This window comes from Aquarana catesbeiana, linkage group LG07 (assembly GCF_042186555.1).
Source record: "Aquarana catesbeiana isolate 2022-GZ linkage group LG07, ASM4218655v1, whole genome shotgun sequence".
NCBI classification, from domain to species: Eukaryota; Metazoa; Chordata; class Amphibia; order Anura; family Ranidae; genus Aquarana; species Aquarana catesbeiana.
Window position 1 is genome coordinate 59,749,960 of NC_133330.1, and position 25,027 is coordinate 59,774,986.

The 25,027-nt window shown below is 40.7% G+C and overlaps 1 protein-coding gene across 3 annotated transcripts in view; it reads left to right on the forward strand.

Annotated features, from left to right (window-relative positions):
• Positions 1–3,144: 3,144 nt before the first annotated feature.
• Positions 3,145–25,027, forward strand: part of TAFA1 (TAFA chemokine like family member 1) — a 635,622-nt gene continuing 613,739 nt past the window's right edge. For 2 of the 3 annotated variants that reach the window (XM_073592204.1, XM_073592206.1), the window contains exons 1-2: positions 3,146–3,623; positions 9,896–10,019. In XM_073592204.1, the coding sequence (XP_073448305.1) occupies positions 9,899–10,019 (121 nt within the window). In that variant the 5' untranslated portion in view covers positions 3,146–3,623; positions 9,896–9,898. Of the gene's footprint in view, positions 3,624–9,895; positions 10,020–25,027 lie in introns of all 3 variants that reach the window. The other variant, XR_012235239.1, reaches the window with a different exon arrangement.

The following is a 25,027-nucleotide window of genomic DNA, read 5'->3' on the forward strand; positions in this document are numbered from 1 at the left end:
CCGCTCCGTCATTACTGACTTTGATTGACAGCAGTGGGAGCCAATGAGAGGAGAGAAGAGCTGCAGATGTGCACAGCGCTGGATCAAATGAGGGCTCAGGTTAGTAAAAGGGGGTGAGAGGGGGATACAGATGCCTAAGTTTTTTCTACCATTATGCAATGAATGCATAAAAAATGTTTAAGCTTTACAACCACTTTAAATGTGTTCATACATCTAACACTTCCCTCCTCCCCACGCTGACAATTGTCTGGTGTTCCCTCTGTGCTCATTCCTCCAGAGTGGTGTCTCACTAATACAGGAGGTGTGTTGCTGGTCAGATCACCAGGTGAAAACAAAGTGGAAAAATCCAAAGAAAAGAAAATGAATGCAGCCACCACATGCAATGATTGGTAAGCTACAATATATTACATTTTTGGTTTTGGGTTTATTACTTAATAATTTAGATATAATAATTTAAATAACTTTAATAAATTAAAAAAGAAGTACAGCCAAATTTCGTTTGGCTGTACTTCTCCCGTGGATCACAGGAGTGCGGTTCGTTTTGCACTCCTCTGACCCGTTTTCAGCAGACAGCAGACTGAAGCCCGCTGTTGGCTGATGTCACAGAGCCTCAGAACCCTGAACCGGCACCCGACAAGCCGCTGAGAGCCTGAGCCGTCCCCTCCCATCCCCTCCACAGCCCCGTGCTCCAGTGAGTGCAGGGAAGCAGAGTAGAGAGCTGGTGATTGACAGTCCCAAGCTCTCTGGTCAGGGAGCTGTGGGAACTGAGCGATCGGTGGTGTTTGATCGCTCAGTGTTAGAGCTGGCGGGGGACAGATGCAGCATCTACCTAGGTAAGTATGAATAAAAAAAAAAAAAAAAAAAAACAAACCCATAGTTCTCTTTTAGGGCCGGTTCACACTGGTGCGATGTCAGAGATCTGATGTGTTTCGCACCGCACGGCAGTGAAAATCACGTGATCTCTGTGCGATGCGATTTCAGCCATAAAGATTGTATGGCTGAATTTGCATCAAACTCGCACAGGACCCTTTTTTTGCCCGCAGCAGAATCGGATCGCATGAGTGTTCACACCAATGCCATCCAATTCCTGTCCGAGTTTGCAGATCGCACTGCGATATGCGAACTGATTTGGGGGTGTCATTAACTTTTACCTGACACTTCCAGCAGTTCGCATAGGGCTGTGTGAACTGCCGCCGGGAAACATGTGATGCGGGAACCCGCAGTGGATTCACAGAGTTCGTGCATCGCAACAGTGTGAGCCGGCCCTTAAAGAGGAACTGCAGTCTGCTCACATCATTTGTAATAAAAACATCTTTGCCATTCTGAAGCTTCCCTCCAACCACTTTGCATATTATTTTATATATACTGCGATTCTGTACTTGCCAAATATGCGGCAGAAATCAGTCTGGCTGCAACCATTTTAACTGTGGGCAGTTGAAGCTGCTGCCTGTTCACTTCCTGGATTTACACAGACACACAGAGGCACACCTCCAGCTCTGCAGCTCTCATTGGCCCTTATATGTCTCACCCTCCTCCCTTCCTGCCAAACTCTCACAAGAGTGATAGAGAGAGAGCTGTGCATGATGTCATAAGCCTTGGTTCTTTTCCAGACAAGACACAAGAAGTGGGCTGTATAAGGTATTTACTGGCAGAAAAATGTTTTACTATCCAAAGTTAAAACAACAAGGGCAGAGGATTTAATAGATGGAAAGTTGAAAAGATGACTGAAAGCGTAGTTCCACCCAAAAATGGAACTTCCGCTTTAAGGGAGGTGACCCCCTGACATGCCACATTTGGCGTGTAATTTTTTTTGGGGGGGGGGGCCGGTACCCTCTTTTCAGAGGGTCCCAGCTCCCACTTCCTCCCGGGGCACCGGAAGGGAGATCGCCCCCCCCCCCCCTCTCAGCAATCATCTGGGACACATCACAGGTCCCAGATGATTGCCCGGCCAGTCACAGGGTGCCGCTCGCGCATGCACAGTGGGTGCCCGGCTGTGAAGCCTCAGCCGGGCACCCACAGTTACAATGCCGGCGCCGCAGAGAGGAGGGGGAGACGAGTGAGGCTTCATACGCCCGCATCGCTGGACTCTGGGACAGGTAAGTGTCCGATTATTAAAAGTCAGCAGCTGCAGTATTTGTAGCTGCTGACTTTTAATTATTTTTTTTTTTTCACCAGAACTTCGCTTGAAGGTCCACTTTAGGAATAGTAATGTTTGTACAATCAGATTGTTTAGTGTATGACCAGCTTACACATGAGAAAACATCTGCAAGCACCTGTCAACCCGCCATACCAGCACTCCAATGTTCTTCATAACAATTTCTCCTTTCAGCAAATCAGCCCCTGTATCCCAAACTAATGCCGCGTACACACGACCGTTTTTTTCCGTCGGAATGAACTCTGACGGTTTTTTCGACGGAGTTCCGCTGAAACGGACTTGCCTACACACGATCACACCAAAGTCTGATCGTTTAGAATGAGATGACGTACGACGGGACTAGAAAAAGGAAGTTCAATAGCCAGTAGCCAATAGCTGCCCTTGCGTCATTTTTGGTCCATCGGAATAGCATACAGACGAACGGTTTTCCCGATAGGAATTGATTACGTCGGAAAGATTTGAAACATGTTCTATTTCTAGGTCCGTCAGAATTTTCGAAAGATAAAGTCCGATGAAGCCCACACACGATCGGAATGTCCGATGGAATGATTCCGTCTGACCTTTTCTGGCGGAAAGTCCGGTCGTGTGTACACGTCATAATAGATCTCCCAGGCAGGGCATGCTGGAGCTTGTAGTCCCCCAGAAGTTCAGCATGTAAAGATTCGCTCTGCAGCACCCAACATCTGCTTCCTCAGCTCCAGCCATAAAAATCGCATTCCCGTTGATCTGCTGCCTGTCACAGCCCAGTCCCCCCATTAATGTACTGTCAGAGCGGGCCAGTACAGTGCTGGAATTAGGACGCTCTATTAGTCTGATCTGTCAGGTTCTCATCACTTCTCCTCGCAAAGCAACAAACCACATCTTTTTTTTTTTTTCAAACGGATTTAAAGTCCTAAAACCAACACAGATCGATTGCCTGTCATGAGATGCTGCTGAAAGTTGGCTGGGCAGAGAAGAGAGGCGCTGTCCCTTTAAGTCATAGACGAGGAGGAATGCACAGAGTAGTCACAGGCAGCCTCCACAATATAGGCAGGGCTCTCCTATCTGCACTGAGACTGGGAAGCAGCAGCGAAAAAAGCTGTCCGATTGGCACTGCGCAGAGGAGCGACTCCTAATGCTTGCTGCACAACCAGGGATCTGATTTAAAGGTGGAGGAGTGGAAGTATGAGCAAGGCTTCCACCCTCCAAATCTTGCCCACTTTTCCTGACAGCCCAGTCCAGGCTGGCATGTCTCTCCTTTCCCCTCTTCTACAAACACTGGAGTGATAGAACACAGCCAGAGCACCTTCTAATCCCTGGGAAGAAGATTACTCTTTGGGGAAGCTGGATGAACAAGGCTTATTTTTTTTTTTTTCTATTTTATTTTCCCTTTTTTTTTTTTTTTTTTGGTGCAAATGGATTTTTAAAAAGTCTTAGATCTTTCCAATGATCCCCCTTGGAACTCATTGCCACTGGCCGGATTATACAGGTAAGAGGCTTTGAGATTTAAAAGTCATCAGATAGCATGGGGAGAAAGAGCAGAACAGGCAAAGATCTCTTTTACTAGCTGGAAATCTGCTTAGGTTACCGGGGATTACAATGATTTATTGATCAGAAATGATAGATGAATAAGGGGGAGAGGGGTGGCAATAGGAAGAATAGGGAGCAAGGATGAGATAGAATGACAGCAAAGCTGTATAATAAAAAGAAATTCCATTTACTATAATGACAGGAGCATCTCCTGTGCTTTACATCTCTCCCATCAGGACCGGTGTGGTACCCGGTGCTCTTAGCATCCGTTCAACAAAATTTCGATCAGCAACTTCTGTGCCACTGACCAACTTCACACAATGCCCTGGTCCACCGGCCGCCCATGTGTCTCCTGGAAGGCAATGAAAGGGCAGCTTGTGGGTAACATTGGCTGCTCAGCTATGCAAGTGATGTCATATAAACAGGACTGTACTCTACAGCATCTGGATGACATGGTTCACTAGTCAACCTAGTCAACTAGGGAGCCCAAGTCCAAGGGTCCTGAGAATAGGTGAGCTGCTTTGGCATTAGGGCACCGTAAGCAGCATGTACAGTACATAGTGTATCCCTCGGGAATCTGATTGTGGGCTCTGTTTGGAGTAACCCTGACCCCACAGGTTGTGATCCTATTGTTGGGCAATGCATGAATGTTAGATAGATAAAGTACATAGAGACAGAGAGATGGATAGACAGTTCATTTAGATAGATAGATGTACAGATAGGTAGACATGAATACATACATAATTATACCTACGTATGGCAATACAAAAAAAAAATACATTTGCATTTTTGCATATCTACACATTAGGCAACTTAAATATGCAAAATAAATACTGTAAAATAGATATATTTTTGAGTGTGTGTGTATATATATATATATATATAAATTTACATATATATATACTTACACTATTACTGTGTGTGTGTATATATATATATATATATCTATATATATATATATCTATATATATATATATAGATATATATATATATAGATATATATATATATATATTATATATACTGTGTACAGACACACACACCATATGTAGTTATGTAGTAGTATATGTAAAAAGTAATAGTGTTAAAAAAAAAATTAAAAAATTAAAAAAATATTAAATAATAATAATGGTAATAATATAAATATATATATATATATATATATATATATATATATATATATATATATATATATATATATATATATATATATATATATATATATATATATATGTGTATATATATATATATATATATATATGTATATATATATATATATATATATATATATATATATATATATATATATATATATATATATATATATATATACACACATAGTATATATTTTTATTATTATTATTTTTTTATTTTTTATATATATGTATATTATTAAGTATGTATGCACATGCACACACACCACCATACAGTATATATACAGAGTCATAGTGTAAATGTATATAATATTTTGTATATGTAAAATATATATATATATATATATATATATATATATATATATATATATATATATATATATATAGTAAGTATTAAGTATGTATGCACATGCACACACACCACCATGCACACAGTGTATATGTAGATATTTAAATATGTATGTGAATGTATATTTATATATTTGTATGTATGTAATTATACTATCACTCTACAGAAATGGCTTTGCTCAATTTTTATATTGTACATGTGTGTCTCTGTATGCGTTTATCTGTTTGTCATACATTATACGTCTAATAAACTCCCATTACGTTTCTACACATTATAATACAGTTACACATAATAGATCATTTATTACAAAGAATCAAACTCACTAATGAGTTTGATTTAGGATTGTTGTAGGGAACTTATGCAGTGGTTATAACATTAATAGGATTCTAAAAATAACATTAAATATTAATACAAACCCGAGCCCCATGTATTTCTTTGATTGATATTGGATAGAATAATGTATTTATACATTAGTCTTTATCAGCATTTTTTCTTTTTATTGAATAAAATATTTCCCCCGGGTTCATTGAGAGATTACAAGTGAATAAGTGACAAAATTTCTTGCCTGGAACACCGTCTCCCTGAATGACTTTCCTCTGGCTGCGCAGGAAAATACAGCAGCAGGAACGTCTGATTGGCTGAAAAAAAAAATGGAGAGTGTCTGAAGTCTGATTAATTGGGTGAAAGAAGAAAAAATCCCAGCAGGTGATGTGGATTACCATGGACTTGGAAGGACTGGGAGTGCGGTCTTCCCAGCCTGCCCAATGTACTGATTATATAACGAGTGGCACCGCTTACCCTGTAACATTTAAAACTATTATGAAATGAGTGACATCATTGTGTGCAGCACAGCTGTATGTTTCAGAGACATGGGCTAATCATGAATGCATTCCAGGGGTCGGCGTAGATTAGAATTGTGCGTGAAATGTTTTGTGACTCAGGGAGAAAATGTTCTATAACAAGATGTCAATAGATGACAGACGGCTGTCACAATCAGTCAATGAATTAAAGAGTGACTCCCCCTTTTCTGGAAATGGGTATACTGGAAGACGGGGCAGTAAATTCTCCAACTTTGTAAATAGTAGCTGTAGGTGTTGGTCGTGAATATAATCAGTCTGCTGTGAGCCAACCTGGTGACGCCCATAGCCCCCAGTAACGCACAAAAGAAGGGCAGTGTAATTGGTACAGCTTGGCTTTATTTTGTCAGCTGTAGTGGATAGCACTGTGGAACTACAGCACCCAGCATGTCTTAACAGGCTCAATGGTGCTACATATTCTTTCCTCAGTTAGTTCCATTATGCCTGTAATGGCTTTTAAAGTATCCACTTTTCCCAGTGAGAAATTTTCAAATGGAGCTCCATTTCCTCGGAGGTCTGTCTGCAACTGACTGTGCAATATTGGCGCTTGTCTGCAGTCTTACGGGGCAACAGGCAAAATAGGAAAACCTCCTATTAGATAGAACCTATAAAGTATATAAATAGGGGTGACAAGTATATGCAATGTTACTTTCCTGCCTTGAGAGAATGTTCCTTTATTTTAACACGAATTAGAACAAAATTATATAGGTTATAAATTATTCAAACAATATAGAGGTTATATTATTATTCTAGACCAGACATTCTCAACCAGCATTCATCCAGAGGTTGCTAGGGGTTCCTTGAACTGTGGGTGATTGACCTCAAATATAATGGTTCCTTAGTTCCAGGGCCAACACCACTTGAACAGAATCAATGACACCTATGATCTTTCTAGCTGTTTCTAAGGGAGGCCATCTGACCACCAATTTAAGGGACATTTTTCCTACTGACCACCTAAGGAACATTATTCCCACTAACCACCTATGTAAGGAGCATTCTTTCCACTGATCATCAATGTAAGAAGCATTCTTTCCACTGGCCGCCAATGTAAGAAGCATTCTTCCCACTGACCACCAATGTAAGGGACATTCTTCCCACTGACCAACAATGTATGGAGCATTCTTCCCACTAGTTACCAAAGTAAGGGCCATTCTTCCCACTGAGCACCAATGTAAGGGACGTTCTTTTCACTGACCACCAACGTAAGGGACATACTTCTCACTGACCACAAATGTAAGGGATATTCTTCCCACTAACCAACAATGTAGGGAGCATTCTTCCCACTGACCACCAAAGTAAGGACCATTCTTCCTACTGACCACCAAAGTAAGGGCCATTCTCCAACTGACCAACAATGTAATAGACATTCTTCCTACTGACCACCAAAGTAAGGGCCATACTTCCCAGGGACCAACAATGTAAGGGGCATTCTTCCCACTGACCCCCAATGTAGGGACATTCTTCTCACTGACCACCAATGTTAGGGACATTCTTCCCACTGACCAACAATGTAAGGGACATTCTTCCCACTGACCCCCAATGTAAGGCACATTCTTCCTACTTTCCACCAATGTACGGGACATTTTTCCCCCTGATCACCAATCCAAAAGGCATTCTTCCCACTGACCACCAATGTAAGCGACATTCTTCCCCCTGAACACCAATGTAAGTGACATTCTTCCCCCTGACCACCAATGTAAGGGACATTCTTCCCCCTGATCACCATTGTATAGGGACATTCTTCCCCCTGACCACCAATGTAAGAGACATTCTTCCCCCTGACCACCAGTGTAAGGGGCGTTTGAAATTTATTTCAAGTGGTCCTCTAGAGAAAAAAGCTTGAGAAAGGCTGGTCTAGGATATGTTTATTCTAAAACTGATAATAAAGTAGATTTAAGCCCAATCATTAAACTTCAATATAGGCTTCAACACGTTAATGTAATGTCAGAGGTTGCATTCAATCTTTTTAAACATGCAGCTTTCTTTGAAAGAATTCCTGTTAATTCTGTCCTGGTCCAGCCAATTCCTGGTATAGGGTGACAACTGTCTTCCAGTTGCATTGCCGCCCTGTCACATGTACCCATGGTGGAAATTACAAGCAGCTTGGGACACACGTTGTGCAAGCAAAGTCCACCAAAACAGTGGTCCACAATGATGTGAAGCTGACACTGAATCCAATACATGTAGACAGAAAGTGGCTGAAAAAGACTTCAGGAGATTCGATAAAGGATGAAAAACGATGCAATTGTGATACACAGGGCTTTAGCAAAGTAAATGTCACCCAGTTAGGGTTTAGCTTTACTTTAATGTTAGTGTGTTACAAATGATTAAAAACATATAGAGGAATGGTGGGTGACTCACATGATATAGGGGGCCTTGAGTGCAGCCCCAGATATCACCATGGGGCCGTGCATAGTTTTCGGTGAAAATAATAGTATAGGAAGGTGTCAGAGACTATGGTGATTCTACAAGAGATGGTCAGACACTAAGGACATGCTACAAGGGATGGTCAGAGACTATAGGCATGCTACAAGGGGGCATATAGGGGGGCTCAAGCATGGTCCCTGACATCACCAAGGGGCCATACATAATTGCAGTGAGCACAATATTTCAGGAAAGTGTCAGAGATTGCAGATAATCACCAGGAGATGATCCAAGACTATGAGGAATGCTACAATAGATGGCCAGAGGCTATGGGCATATTACACGATATGATCAGACACTATGGGCATACTACTACAGATGGTCAAAGACTATGGGCATGCTACAAGAGATGGTCAGAGACTATGGGCATGCTACAAGGCGGCATATAAAGGGGTTCAGGTGTGGTCCCTGACATGACCAAGGGGTCACACATAATTTGCAGTGAACACAATAGTTTAGGAGAGATTGCAGATAATCACTAGGAGATGACCAGAAACTATGGGCATACTACCAGTGATGGTAAGAAACTATGGGCCTGTTGTAGGAGTTTGTGAGACCATGCTTTAAAAGAGAGCTATAGATTGGAGACACCCTACATTAGACTGTTAGAGTTTACTACTATTAAAGCCCATTTACCAATCAATGCTTCCACATATGTGCTCCCTACAACCCCCATAAAAATGACCTATACCACATTTAATATTTTCCAAAGCAAGATCTATTATATAAGATGGGGATAAAAACATAAAAAGAAGAAATGAATGGACATCACAGAAAAAGTGTGATAGTATGGGAAAAAAATAAACCAAACTATTTAGCTACTAGAAGACAATCTATATAATATTTTACTTCACTGGCCTAAGTAAGCACTTAGGAAAGTAATACAAGGGGACTATTTGCAGGGACCTGAGGAGCTTAAAGGTCCACATGCGTCCCCCAGGATGCAGGTTGGACACCAAGGATTTACAGTAGTCCTGTAAGTTCTGAGCCATTCATGTGGGTATGTATCTGTCTACTTTAATATCATTTTTAAAATACAAGTTTAAAATGATCATATGCTACAGTTATAATACTATACATTCTAAATCATAAGTGATCTTGTATTCTAACAATGTTATCAATGTAGACAGATACACACACACAAAGACATGAACAGCTGAGAACCTACAGGGCGTCTCTACACTCACAACCTCATATTTTTAAGGTCAGAGATTGATGACCTAAAATTACATTTCATAAGAAAGCCATTTGCACTGCTAAATGGTTGAGCTTTCCCTGCTAGCTCGCCTTGTTCCTGGGCTGTCTGTATGTTCTTAACCTTTATGTTGCAATGTGCTCTGAATGCATGCAGCATGCCAGGTCATTTCATATATATTGCAAATGGTTACAATTAAGAAGCTCCCTTAAGTGAAGGGTCAGGATTATAACTCTTGCCTGTGCTTCATTTAGAGAATGGCGATGCTCTGGGCAATGTCTTGGGTCGTCTACTTGTGGATAAGTGCCTGGATGTTTTTACTGTGTCACGGATCCCTCCATCAGCAAAGCTTTCAGCAGCATCATTTACACCGAGCAGGTAAGGAGAATCCACGTTCTGCTCTTTGAATTCATTGAACGTTCAATTTCTGCCGCTTCTTTGATAAAGATCAGCCTGGCTTTTAGCCTTTTGCAGGTTATGTGAAGGATCAAGTCTTACAAAATAATAATTCCCTTAAGGGAATTACATCCATCCTTAATCAGCTCAGAATCCTGAATTGTGGAAAGGGTTAATGAAATGTCTGAACTCAGTTGAAGATCTCTAGAAATAATGTCAATCACAAAGTTTATCTACGAAGGCCTTAAACAGCTTCTTTGGGCAAGTCTTTTTTTTTGCTTTATACTCCCTCCACCCCTCTAGAAAACCCACTTACCTTCCTCCAGTTGGAAGAAAATCTTGTCTGAGGTCCTACTGGCATCCTCACTTGGCTTCACCTTCATCAGCCTGCAATGCAAGGAGGAGAAGAGTGCAGGAGAGCCTAGATCATGTAGGCCCATCCTGCAGAACAAGTGGTTGCAATTGAGGAGATCATCATCCAGTACACAAATAGTCAGCTGGGGTGACTGGTCTCCTCAACAGGAATTGCTGCCTCAAGTTAACAGGTGGCATTTTCTGATGGAAAAAAGGGGCCAGGGACACCTTATAGAGCAAGCCCTAAAGAAAAAAACTGGGGTATTTGCTTTACTAAAACACATTAAAAAACTTGCTTGGAGAATAGCTTTCAGGGCAACCTGTCATGTGAGAGCCTTGGAGGCTGCCAATGAGGACTTCTCATTCTGACAATGCACATTGTCTGGCAGTCTTGCTTCATTACTTTGAGTCACTGACCTGAAACAAGTCTGCAGATGAAGCCTTCTGACTTAACTCTGATTCTCCTAATCTGCAAGCTTTTTTTTAGTCGATGGCCCAGAAAGTATGGAAGCCAATGGGCCAGGCATCCAGCATTTTCAAGTGGAGATCCACAGCCAAGATATTGCTGTTATGGTTTAAGCCGTTCCTAGCTAAAGGCTGCCATAAAGGGAGCAATTTTTGCAAGAAATGTGTGACCAGTTCGGGTTAATGTTGGTGTATGAGGATAGCACAATTTGAAAGTACTTGTGAAGATTTGCAGGATTGGACCAGCATGCTGGGAAATCTCTGAATCTTATAGGCCCTGCTTCTCTTTTCTGTGTCGAAACGTGAACCATTGTTGTGTCATGTATGTGCCACATTCAAGTGTTGCTGGAGCTTGAAAGAAAAATTGTGGCCCTCCAGTGAGTCTATGGTCAAGAATCCTCTATGGTAGATTTCTATATCTACCAAAGTTGGCCATATACTTGGCAAATTTTGGAAGCTTTTATTCACCTTTTATAAAAATAAAATAAAATGGTCCAGTGCAATCTTCCAATCATGACTCAAATTGTTTCTTACATTCAAACAACTAGACAAGTCAGGCTATGGTGATAATTAGATCACCTCATTACCAATTAAAAGGGCACTTTTCGTTGGTTTCTATCTTAAATATTGGGATAATAGGATACCAAATGGTGAATCAAACTGAAAAAATGATTGCAGATTACTGTGGACTGTTCAATTCTACGCAAATGTTTTTTTTAGACAAAAGCTGATGGAGATCTTCCAAAATTGTAACAGAATTTCCACCTGTATGGCTAGTGCTAGGACTGAGCTACATGTGACATTTGAAAAGGTTGCTTAGTTTGGGTATTTAACATCTTACTGACTGTAACTTTAATTGCATTGATTTAATAACTGGGTCAGTTCACAGCTAGGTGATGTAACCCCTTGCTGACTGCTGCTTCATTTGCAAAACACTGTTGAAGCTGTTAAATGTCATGGCCACAGGCAAATAAAACCTCAAGTATAGTTGGGCCCTTATTCCAGAGAATGTTGTGTTTCCCTTTGTTATTGAATTACTACATACCCGAGCAAGGGCAAAACCCACAGAAATTCATGCTTTATTATTCTGACTGTAGCAGACTGAAACTTTATGGGGCTTTTGTACATTGCACATTTGCATTGCCCCTTGCATTAGTATACTGAATAAGCCCAACTCAATGCTAATCTGTTGTAATGCTGCGTACACACGGTCGGACTTTTCGACCGGACTGGTCCGACGGACGCCGACGGACCAAATCCGGCGGACAATTCGACCATGTGTGGGCTTCATCGGACCTGCAGCGGACTTTTTCGGTCGAAAATCTGACGGACCTTAGATTTGGAACATGCTTCAATTCTTTCCGACGGACTCGAGTCCGGTCAAAAAATCCGCTCGTCTGTATGCAAAGTCTGACGGACAAAAACCAACGCTAGGGCAGCAATTGGCTACTGGCTATGAACTTCCTTATTTTAGTCCGGTCGTATGTCATCACGTACAAATCCGTCGGACTTTGGTGTGATCGCGTGTAGGCAAGTCCGGTCGTTAAAAAGTCCGTCGAAAGTCTGTCGGACAGGCTGTCGGACTTTTGTAGCTGAAAAGTCTGACCGTGTCTATGCGGCATAAGAGTAATAGAAAGTTTGGTGGATCTTTCTATACCAAAGGTAACTAGTTAAATCACTTACCTAATAAGGCAAAGACAATGAAAGGTTCCCTATAGACATCAAGCAGTCTTTGCATATGACTGATTTGATTCTAGTGAACTGAAATCTGATTGGCTATTATTGGATATGGCTTTTTGCACATTTATTAGTACCCTATGTACTTTCTTATTAAAGTCTGAGTGTATGGCTAAGAGTATTAAAGTCCTTGAAATTTGTTTAAAATATGTATTTGTTAGGAAAAACAGACTGCTAACACGTTTCAAGGGACAGGACTCCCCCTTCTTCAGGAGCTTAGACAAACATTGATGAAATGATCTGCTCAAAGTAATATAGAGAGCCTCAAATTGAGGGTGAAGTTGGCTGTCCATATGCTGATAGGATAGGTCAGTTTGAATCCAGCCTCAATTTCAGCTTCTCCATATTACTTCATGTTGATCATTTCAATAATCTTTGTCTAAGTCCTAAAGAAGGGGGAGTCCTGTCCCCTGAAATGCATTGGATGTATCTGTTGTTCCTCACAAATTAAGATTTTAAACAAATTTCCATTGGAAGCTGTTCATTTGCTTAACAGTTGAACTATTGTGATCAGAGAGGCAGCAGCCTCGAGCCCAGAATTGGTTTTGTACTTCTATCATAAACCAAGTTCCAGCTGGAAACACTAATCGGATCTATCTTTCATTTTAATTAACTTCTACTCACATTGGGTCAGCGCTATCATACAACTTCCATATCTTATTAAAGTGGAAGTTATAAAACTGTTTTTCCATTTATAGCAGTTCTTACTACCATTGTGCCTTACATTTCATATAGCAATCACTACATTTCTGCCCAGATCTGAGAACAGTTCCTTTGGTAGCAGTGGTGACTTACTTATAAAATTGGTGCAATGCTGGCACTTCTGGTGTTACCACTGCTTAGATTGTACACTGGAAGTAGAACCCTTCTGTTACATTAACACCTCTCTGCCTGTGGAGGTTCATTCCTTGTGTCAAGCCTATTGAATGTTTTGTACGGCAAATCTCTTCCCATGGTATTGTGCTATATGTTACTAACATGAGTCTCTGCAACAATCCTTACTCCTAGGCTGCATCATTTAAAATAAGAAGCAAGATCATGTGAAATTTTTCTATGAAAGCTTAATCGTTTATATTAATGCATATCAAGGGATCTCATTCATTAACTTTTTTTTTTATTAGAAAAGGAGGGGCAATTATTGGAATAACCCTCACAGACCATTGCCTAGGGCAGCAACGGGGATGCGAGAAGCCTGAAAATTCACAAACTTTGGTCATGTTTTCCCAATCTTGTTTCCTGCTTTGGCCACTTCTTGACATTTGTGACTATATTTAGCAAAAGAATGGTAAAAGGAAGGGAATGCAAAAGTTTTTTTCTTAAGTTCAGGAAACATGAAGTCATCTCTCGTTTTTCTTAAAGCGGAACTAAACCCATTCATTTAACAGTTTCAAAAAAACAATTACATCCCTGGCACATGCCAGAAATGTAACTGTCACGTTGGTTGTTCTCTCAACCCAACTGTCAGACCATGAAATGGCTGGTGTCATAACTGATCACATATGGCGTTCGCAGGGGTGGTTGGCGGCAAGATATTCATGGAGTCAGGGGTCATGGCATCAGTCCTCCACACTGTAATGCAATATAAAGTGACTGTAAAGGCGTGCTATAATGATTGAAGTATCCCTTTGCAGTTCAGTCCCCTTTACATTACAGTGCCCCTCGCAATCACAGCCCCCATTACTGTGCCCTTTGCAGTCATTCCCCCCCTCTTTTCCCTCTAATCACAGTGCCCCCTTTTAATCTCTGCCTCCCCTGCACAGTCCTACTTTCGGCAGGGCAGAGACAGGATTCAGCCTGTGTGTTTGCCCCCCCCCCTGCCGACAATGTCATCCTATAAGCAGGGCAGACAGGAGGATGAGTTGCAGATTTGAATCATATTAACAAGCGGCTGAATGCCCGCTTGTTAATATGAAAAGACTCCCTCTCTCTGTGCAGATCTCCAGCTCCCGGGAGAGCCAGATGAGGAGACGCAGGCATGGCCGCATAGTGGGAGGTGAGCAGCGACCGTGGTCTGCGTTAGCCCTGTACAAACCATGGTTGCCGCTTACCTCCAGCTGTGCAGTCTGGTCATCAACAGGCCACGAACTGGTACTGGTCCGTGGCCCAGGGGTTGGGGACCCCTGCATTAGCCAGCTCAGGTTAGGAAATGTGGCCCGGCGGCCCTATGGGCAAATGCCCAGTGTGCCTTATGGCCAGTCCGGGCCATATTATTACAATAAGGGTATATTTTTAAACAATATGCTTTTAGCATATTTCCCATTCTCAGATATGGCAAAGAAAAAACTTTAATCAAAATGTATTGATGGTTGATAGATAAATAATTAATAAATATAAGAATATGTATTTTTCCTATGATCTGTTATAAGAAATGAAAAATAAAAATATAATAAAATAAACAAAGGTCCAATAAATTCACACAGTGTGGTCTAGTTATGCCTATGAAAGATGGATTTAAAGAGCCACTGCTATTCAAAATAAAACATTTTTTAAAATGTATATAAGGATATGTATTGTTAAAATGATCTTTGCTATAATAACTGAAAAATATAAATAGTATAAAATAAAGGCCTACTGAATCCACACAGTGTGGTCTAGTTATGCCAATAAAGATCTGCTGGATTTAAAGAGACACTGCTATTCAATTAAAAAAAGGTATAAAATATATTAAATGTATAGAAATAGATTGCACTGTCATAACAGTAGTTTCTAGCATATTGCTAACACAGCTCCAACCCCACAATCTGTTTAGCATCTACCCTTAAAGTGTTACTAAATCCACAACAGTAAAATCAGTCTGTATATGCAGTAAAGCATGCTTGTTATACTCACTGTGAAACTTAAGGGGTTAATCCTCTGCATTGTGTAAAAAGGCTGTTTCATCCTGTATGCACAGATCCTTCCCTTCTTGCACTGTCTATCTTGGGAAGGCCAGCTAACACACAGGCAGTAGCCAACCTGCACCTGCTGAAAAAAAAGAGCAGCGCCGCTCTAGGGGTAGTAGTATGTATAAAAGGCTTTAATAATGTTTAAAATATGCACTCACATTTAGGCTGATAAAAATAGGCATGTAGTGTTACTCTTTAACATCATGAGATCACGTCCGGTGGACCGCTGGGCTGTGGAGGAGTCATTCCCCGGCCGCTTCCGGTGGCGTCCGAAAGCTCCGATGTATGTAGTTCCGTCAGACACTGCGTCAGCTGGTCCGTGGGTGGAGATGTCAGATGCTGGAGAGCCGGGGGGCGTGGCCGTAGCGCTCGCGTTCGGAGCATGCGTGCTCCTTCATCAGGCCTGATGAATCTCCACCCACGGACCAGCTGACACACTGTCTGATGGAACTACATACCTCGGAGCTTCGGATGCCACCGGAAGCGGCTGGGGAATGACTCCTCCACAGCCCAGCGGTCCACCGGATGTGATCTCATGATGTTAAAGAGTAACACTACATGCCTGTTTTTATCAGCCTAAATGTGAGTGCATATTTTAAACATTATTAAAGCCTTTTATACACACTACTACCCTTAGAGCGGCACTGCCGCCTACCCCATCTATTTGTACCCAGTACTGTAGGTCTGACGACCACCTCAACTGTTTGCCTCCTGCAAACACCACACTTCCTGATCCACACCACTGTCCTATTTTTTATGTCAAAAATAGCACCTGTCAGTGCTCCATTTCCCATTTGAACCTGCACATGCTCAGTTGTGTATTTTATGCTGGAGAGAACATTTACTTGTTCTCAGAGATAGCCAGGTCACATGATATTGGCATCACACATGTGGGCGTGAATATAGGCTGCAGTGGAAATCTCCTCCCACCTGAACTCTCAGCACTGGAGAAACTGTGCAGTTTATCACTGACCGTGGTATACAGATTATCCAAAAAGGTATATACAGTACTGGCAATATTTTAATATAAAAAGGAGATTTATAAGCTGTGGGCACTGTGTGTGTGTGTGTGTGTGTGTGTGTGTGTGGGGGGGGGTCAGATGAACTATTTTCATATTTTTCATATTACTGGGTTTAGTAACACTTTAAGCTGGCCATAGATAGATCAAAATTTGGCTGGTTTAACAAAGACTGGCCGAATATTGAGCCATCTATAGCCATTCCCACTCAAGAGGAGTCAATCTAATGATCTATCTATGGGCAGCTTTAGTTCCATCTGTTGGCCTACAACGCAATGACATCTTAGGGCTGTCTTGAAACAACAAGGGTCCATTATACTTAAAAGCTGTGCAGCCGTGCGTTAATGAACGGGTGTTGACACTTGGATCTCACATTATCATTCTTTGTGTGAAGGCAATCTATTCCTTTTAAATGGCTGCCAAAGAACCACAATGCAGCCAAAAACAGACATGGACCACTTTTACTGCAAGGCACTGTGTGCAATGTGGGTTTCATTAGAGTTGGGGTGCCATTCAAAGTACGGTAATTATTCTGCATTGCATTAACAGGCAGTAAAACACATTGAAAATAGATCCATATACAGTACAGTGTTTCCCATGCAGAATTACTGAATTTTTGGGCGATGTGCACTACCAATTTACCAGCTGCAAGTGACTAGTGAAATGTTATTTTAGATCTATAGGTTTTGGAGGAGGAAAGGTATGGCTAAGCTTGGCTTTTACAAAAAAAAGTATAGGAAAAATTGGCATTTGACTTCAGTCCCCTATATATCTGCAAGTACTAATTGGACTGACATTTTTTTACTATAACATCCACCAATGCCTTCCTCATCATAATCTCAATCTGAATGAAGTCCCAGTTTTGTAAAAGCATTGTGGGTTATCATTTAAGGCCTGATTGTAATAAAGTTTGCTTGTTTGTGGCACAATGTATTTTCCTGGTGTCACTATAGTTTTGTTGTGTTGGAATTGAATGGCTTTAGCCAGGTAGGCTTGTTGTGACTAGGCACTATTCAAAGGACAGCAATTCAAAATAATAGAGAAAAAAATATAGGGGCTATTTATGAATCTGCAGATAAAAAAAAAATGTCACCTGGTGAGTTTTTCATCTTAAGGCACCAAAGATGAAATTTATCAGCACTCCATATTTTTTATGAGTGGTTTAGTGTCTATAGCTCCCAACTGTCCCTCTTTTGTCTCTAAATAAGGGTCCCCCTTTCCTTCAAAATGATTCCTAATTTGTATTTTTTAAAATAATAAACACACTAAAAAAGATACAGGAATATATTGATGATATAATACAAAAAAGCCTGGGTGATTGAGTCACAATTGTCTCTCTTTATTGTGTAATGTACATATCATATATATACGTAAATACATGTTTTACTTATTTACCAGGAGTGTGTAAATTGCCTTTACCTCTGTAAAGGAATGTATTTCTTATTTTTAAAGAAAAATATTGATTTTAATTTTGGCAGCCAATTTCACTCTTTCCGCTAACATTCTAGAAATCTTACATAAAGATGTTGTTATGGGTGGTGCTTCAAGGAACACATTATTTGTCTGTTTTTTAACCATCTATTTTCTGATGATCTTAAACCTGAACTCCAGGCAAACAGCTAAATAAAAAAATAAAATACATAGATAAGAGCTATTTTACATGCCAATGGATTTGTATTCCTGTCCATCCAGTTCTATCTAGCTATCGTTCTACCCACCTGTTGTAGTTGTTGCAAATGAATATTTAACATGTGTAATATGTTATATTAGCCAAAAGGTTTTATTAGAATAGGGATGGTTTAGCACCTATTTCCTCCCAACATTTAGGTTTGTGAGTGGTATTATTCACCATTTTTGAAAGGTCTCGTGACTCCATTGGAGAAACTTTTCCAACAAAGACACAAACACCTATAAGACACAAACTTTTGCACAATGGAGAAGGAGTAAGTTGACCATTCGCATAGCAAATTTTGTCTGGTTCCTGACGAACTGGTGAAATTCACTGAATGGTTGGCTCTGTTGGCCAACTCTCACCCAACATCCCTCAGGAAGCTGAGCAGAAAATTAGTGGATGAACAGATACAGACACTGTTTCTGAATTTTGACAGCTGGCAGAGTTGGCTTTCAAAATAAAATATGTGTAGCAGGAGATTGATTCATCCACACTATGTAGCATTGATGGACAAATTTATGTGTATGGCCAGCTGAAGATCTTTCATTGAGTTTTATTGCTGTCCATGGCCTTGTTGGGGAAGATTTGCCCTCTTCCTGACCTGGTAGGACTGTGTGTGTCAGGATTGACAGGATGTCAATGGGACAGGAAATGACAGCTTTTTCTCCTCAATGGGAGCACAGACGGCAAAAAAACTGAAGTTTTATTAGAAGTTTGGAGTTGGGCTCTCATGTTTAGTCATGAAGGTCCTGAAAAAGTTGACAAAACCCTATGCACAACACGCTGTAATATTTGAATAGTAAAACAATAGAATGCTCACAAGTCATGTGTATCTGATTTATTGGAGTTTTCAAGTGTAGTAAAATATAATACTGTCCAAGCTTCCGATTTCCTGGAATAGTCATATTTCATAAGCTGGAGTTTTGACATATTATTTGAGATTGACATGATTTAGTTGATGATGGCCGTGCTTGAAGTCAGCTGTTAATCTTAGTTTCTTCATACAACAAACTTTAATAAAAGACTGGCCGCTGCTTACTGAACTTTAATATATATCTTGTTAAAACCTAACTCCAGAGAAAGCTTTTTTAGTGGCAAGGGGTTAGAAATTCTATGTCAGGAAACTGATGTCAAATAGTACAGAAAACAAAAATCTCCTCTAGTGGACACAGACCCCATTTCAAATCTGAAAAATCCCAACAACAACAAAAACCGACAGCATTTTAATCATACGAAAATGTAGAAAGTAAGAGCACCAAATAATTAGTGAGTCCATATTGAAAAATGTGTTTATGAATAGAAGTTTAATTTTAAAAAGGCACCTGCGTTTGAAGGGTTACAAAGATTTCATCAAGGCATATATAGTGTTATATAAGAGGACTACATTGGTTGCCTCAGTGCTGCATGTTTTGCAATCTAGTCCACTAATGGGGTATTTTTACTTTGAGTCCTAGTTTTTCCATGTAAAATTTTCTCTGTTTCCACTGAACCCTAAGAGATCTGTACCAAATCGATGGAGACTTGCCTTATGTATGGTTTTGTTTTATAGTTTATGTTACACATGTAAATTGGTTGATACTGGAATTTTGCAACTGTGTTGGCTTTATACTGTGAGGACATCAGTACTGACTGACACTGTGGGGGAGATTTACTAAAACTGGAACACTCAAAATCCGGTGCAGCTGTGCATGGTAGCCAATCAGCTTCTAACTTCAGCTTATTCAACTAACCACTTGCCGACCGCCCCATAGCACATTTTCTGCTACAGGGTGGTCGTGCTGCGCAGAATCACGTATATATAATTATTCTGCACTTCCGGGTATCGGGCATGAGTGGGTGCCGCCGACGGCTCGCTCCCGCTGTGACTTTACACAGCTGAAAAGTGGGTCCCTGGTCACTGTCACTGGTTCCCAAAAAAGTGTCAATTAGGTGTCCACAGTCCCGTTATAAGTCGCTGATCGCCGCCATTACTAGTAAAGAAAATAAATACAATTTACATAAATATATTCCATAGTTTGTAAACGTTGTAAATTTTGCGCAAACCAATCAATATATCCTGAACTCATCAAACCCATAGACGTGGACATGAAGACATCAGGGCACAGTGAAGGGCTGTTTTCTGGAGGATCGAAGGATCAGTTCAGTATAGGAAATGTGTTCACCCCTAGAGAAAATGAGCAAAAAAAAAAAAAATTTGCCTGGAGTTTAAGTCATAGTTAGCATTTAAAGCCTCACTGTTTTTTTCCCTTCATCTATCCAAAACTAGAATAAAAAAGTTTTTCCTGGAGTTGAATTTTAAGTTTCTATGGTATGCAATAATGTTAAACAATTTTAATGTTTTTTAGTTCATAACAACCTGGTTCTACATCATATAGTAACTGTAATTATTAGAAGCAAAATAATGTCATCTTTATTTCTAAAGAGGATTAGTGAAAACTTACTAATTTTCAAAACGCCTACAAAAAGGTTACTGGAAGCTATACTCTTTAGGAAGGCCAGCCAGGTATGGGAGTCATAAGATGATTAATACATGATATTCTCAAGGATCTCCAGTCAATAGTCAGCGGCTGATTTTTGATTGATGACCGTAGTCTTAGCCAGGTGAGGAACATAATGTGGTTTGATAAAGTTCATCAGCTGTAGAAGAAATACAAATACCTATACTGGCCTCAATGTATTGACAAGCCAGCACAGTCACCACTCCACCAGCTTCATAATGCAGTTGTGTATGTCAGCCATTCAACAAATGAATATAAATTTGGCTGGTTAATGATTAATTGATTGGGCTGTGAGTGAGGTATCTGCAGTCTGGTTTTGCTGGGACCCTCTATACCAGAGGTAGGCAACCTCGGCCCTCCAGCTGTTTTGAAACTACAAGTCCCACAAGACATTGCAAGACCCTGGCATGACTCCTAGAGACAAAGGCATGGTGGGATTTGTAGTTTCACCACAGCTGGAGGGCCGAGGTTGCCTACCCCTGTCCTATACCATACCTACCTAAAGATATTTCTCTAAAAATGCAATTTTGATAAAAATGCATGTGCAGAACTGAATAGTATCAAGTCCTTTATATTTTGTAGATCTGAGTAGTGACTGAAGGCCTCTATTCTGCATTCATATGCATTTGGCCATATAGGCTGTGATGTCATGGATGAGCACAGAGGACAAAGCCTTCTCAAAAATATGATAGCTCACTATTTTTCAGTTAAAGTTGATACATACTTTTTAGGTAGGATTCTGGGTAGACATACAGTAGGGTTCAGAAGGTAGTAGGTAAGCTATAGGTCTCAGGTGAAGAACATTCCTGGAGTTCAGCTTAATCACTGAATTGGAACATAGAGTTTTGGCTTTGCTTGCTACAAGCTAGAAACAGCCAGGCAGCTAGCATTTTTAGAAGGATCTCAGAATTGGTAGCAGCCCTACAGTATCTATTTCAAGTTTTCTTCACCACTAATAATTTGAGATCCATTTTGGTGTTTTGCCAGAGAAGACCTTGATACCACCCTCTGGCTCTCTGCTTCCAGCCTCACTTCCCACTTACCTTTCCTCCCAATAAATAAACATGCATTACCAACAGGAAACACAAACTCCACTTTGTAAAACCAGCTTAAACGAGTGGCATTATCAGCCGCGAACAGGGAAACGAGCGAGCCTGCAGCTCAGCTGCATTTACCTAAGCCTGAAAAATGACCTCTTTTATGAAGCAGGATCTGGAAGACGCTAAGTGCATACCAAGTAGCGGAGAAATGTGAAAGATGACATATCTTTCATTCAGAACGCCCGATCCAGATAGAGTGAAGCTTTTACATCTGCTTCATCACCTGTTTAGGAGCTGCAATGCTCCCCCTGCCGCGTACCTCTTTTTCGGCAGCTATGCCATACCTTACCTGAGTAAGATTGATGGTGAGTTGATCCCAGGCAGCCAATTTCAGTCTCTCAAGAAATAATCCGCTACTTTGACAGATGAGAAGAATTTGATGCTCCGTTCACATCATTTAGATTTTTCCGCACCTGAAGAGCAAGTAGAGGTTCTTGCTGGGAAAAATATATTTAGCCATCCCAGGATAGCCTTAATAGTGTGCTCTTTATTTTTCAATTTTTTTACTTTTGGTTCTCAGATGCTCAGCTTAGGGAAATTATTCAATTTTCAAAATTCACAAGGGCTGCTTGATCAGAGCTACGGGAACGGGAAGATGAAGCTGATGCTCATTGCTATGCTGCCAGTCAAGTGTTAGCGTTAAAGAACAACTTTGCTTTTAGTGAAGTTGTCCTTTAAATGCTCCCCCTACTCTTTGAGTGGCTTAAAACAGACCCAACTCCCCCTTTCCCTAAATTTCATATCAGCATGCATCTTTGCATGCTGATATGAAATCGCCTAACACTTTTTAGAATTTTTTTTTTTCTTTTGCTTTACTTACCTTTTTTTTCTTCTACTTCCTGGATTTCCCTGAAGGCACTGGTGACAAAACCCTGGCCACACAGATGCCTCCTGGGAAGGCATCACCATTGGCTGTAGGGAAATCTCTTACCTAAACTGCAGTTTAAAACAAAATAATCTTACAGTATTTTCATACTCATTTTGCACATGTGCCATACAAAATTACAGGATTTTTTTCCAACAGAAGCATGTAGTGAGGCATGATGTCATACACTTCATCTGGTACATGTGCAGTATCATGGACATGGTGCCACTGGCAACGCTGTATCCTGGCCTAGGCCGACAAGGCCCAGGCCTAGGGCAGCACTTTGCAGGGGGGCAGCACGAAAAGAGTCCCCGCTGGCTTGCGCTACACTGCTAGTGTAGTACCAGTCTTAAGGGGCGGACTGGGCTGAGAGGCAAATTAGTCTAGCGCCCCCATAAAGCGGCCGCACTGCTTCTGGTATGCGGGTGGCCGGTATTCTACAAATGTGGGGGGGGGGGGGCGCTGCTTCTAATTTTGACTGTCCTATTATCCTGGACCACAAACATTCCTCACTGTGCTATATGTTTTCTGCTGCACCATTGGCATGGTTATATCTTCTTAGTCCTCTCCATAAAATTATCAGAACTATGGGCTTAAAGTAGAACTATAGGCAACACTTTTTTTTTTCATTTTGGATAGAGTTATAGCCCCTGTCAGTTTATTTTTTACCATCCCTGTCCCATTGCAGAGATTTCTCTTCACTTCCTGCCCCATAGCCAAACAGGAAGTGAGAGGAAATCTATGCAAATTAGGGGAATCCATTGCTCCCCCCCCCACCCCCCAGAACTAGTGTCCCCACTCGAAAATTTCAGGACAGGCCTTAAACAGCAAGGGGGTGTGGCCTTGACAGGTAGGGGTGGGTTATATTTAAATTAGGGGGGACACAAGTTTAGTCAGGCCTAGGGCAGCACAAAACCTAAATACACTACTGGCCACAGGTACAGGGACCCAGGCAGCATAGAGGCAGGAAAAAAAAGTAATGTGAAAAAAAACGTCACAAGAATATAGGTAAGTAGTATGATTGTTTGTCCCCCTCTAATTATAATTGACAGGTTTAATGAGTAGAGACAAGGAAAGGAAGATTCTCTTTGAATAAATACCTTTAGGCCCGCTCCCAAGATCTTCACTGTTTCGCCTGAGAATTTGTATTTCTATCCATCCAGTCCTGAAAACAACAAAACTCTGCAACACAGCACAGACCTGACCTGAGGTTTTCTTTAAAACCTACAGGTCTTGTCCCTCTACACTCCCCAGCCTGAGACTGGGCGGTAAAAGAGAAGTAACAGACTGGTGTCCCCTCCTATCAGCATGCTCCTTGCACTGTGACATACCTGGTTGGGTTCTTATGCTGCTTCTTCGTTCCCTTCTAGTGTTCAGATGTAATAGTCAGGGGTTGATTTACTAAAGACAAATAGACTGTGCACTTTGCAAAGTGCAGTTGCTCCAGAGCTTAGAAAATGAGGAAAAGCTTCACTTTGCAAAGAATACCCAATCACATGCAAGGAAAATTAAAAAAAAACTGCATTTTTTTTTGCTTGCACATGATTGGATGGTGGAAGTCAGCAGATCTTTTGCTCTTAAACTAAGCTCTGGAACAACTGCTTTTTTCAGAGTACAACTGCACTTTGCAAAGTGCACAGTCTAATTGCCTTTAGTAAACCAGTCAAATTCAGGTACGCATTAGGGTTTATTTACTTAACCTAGAGAGTGCAAAATCAGGCTCACTTCTGCATAGAAACCAATCAGCTTCCAGATTTTATTGCCAAGTGAACAAGCCAAGGTTAGAAGCTGATTGGGTTCTATGCAGAAGTGAGCCTGATTTTGCACTCTGCAGCTTTAATAAATAAACCCCATTGTCACATGGCCAAGGAGGAGATACTCTCCCTCTAGGCCCCAACACTATCCGGCGGGAGTTTTGGGTGCTCAAAGAGGAGCACTCAGTTGTTACTCACCATCTGATCTTGAAATTGCATTGTTGAAATAAAATAAAATAAAATAAAAACTCCCTCTTTTACTTATATGTATGTAGCTGTTATTCCTATGATATTCTGGTATTATATGCCCTAACAGTTACTTCTTATATGTTGTTGTTTTTTTTTGTTTTTTTTTGTGAGACGTGACTACTGTTTTGTATTGCATTGCCTTGGATGCTTTATTTCTATAAAAAAAGAATAAAAAAAAAAACGAAATGCAAGAAATGCAACTAAGTCACTTTAATTTAGATATATACCAATTAGACTTATTATTCTTAATTAAAACTGTCTTGCTGACCAATATTGTGCTGCTTACATTTACAAAAAGTCTGTTTAATAAATAATTTTTTAAATACAGAGTGACGTTCATTTAAACCTTTATGTATGGCCGGGGTGCAGGTTAAATTAAAATTTTTTGCTGG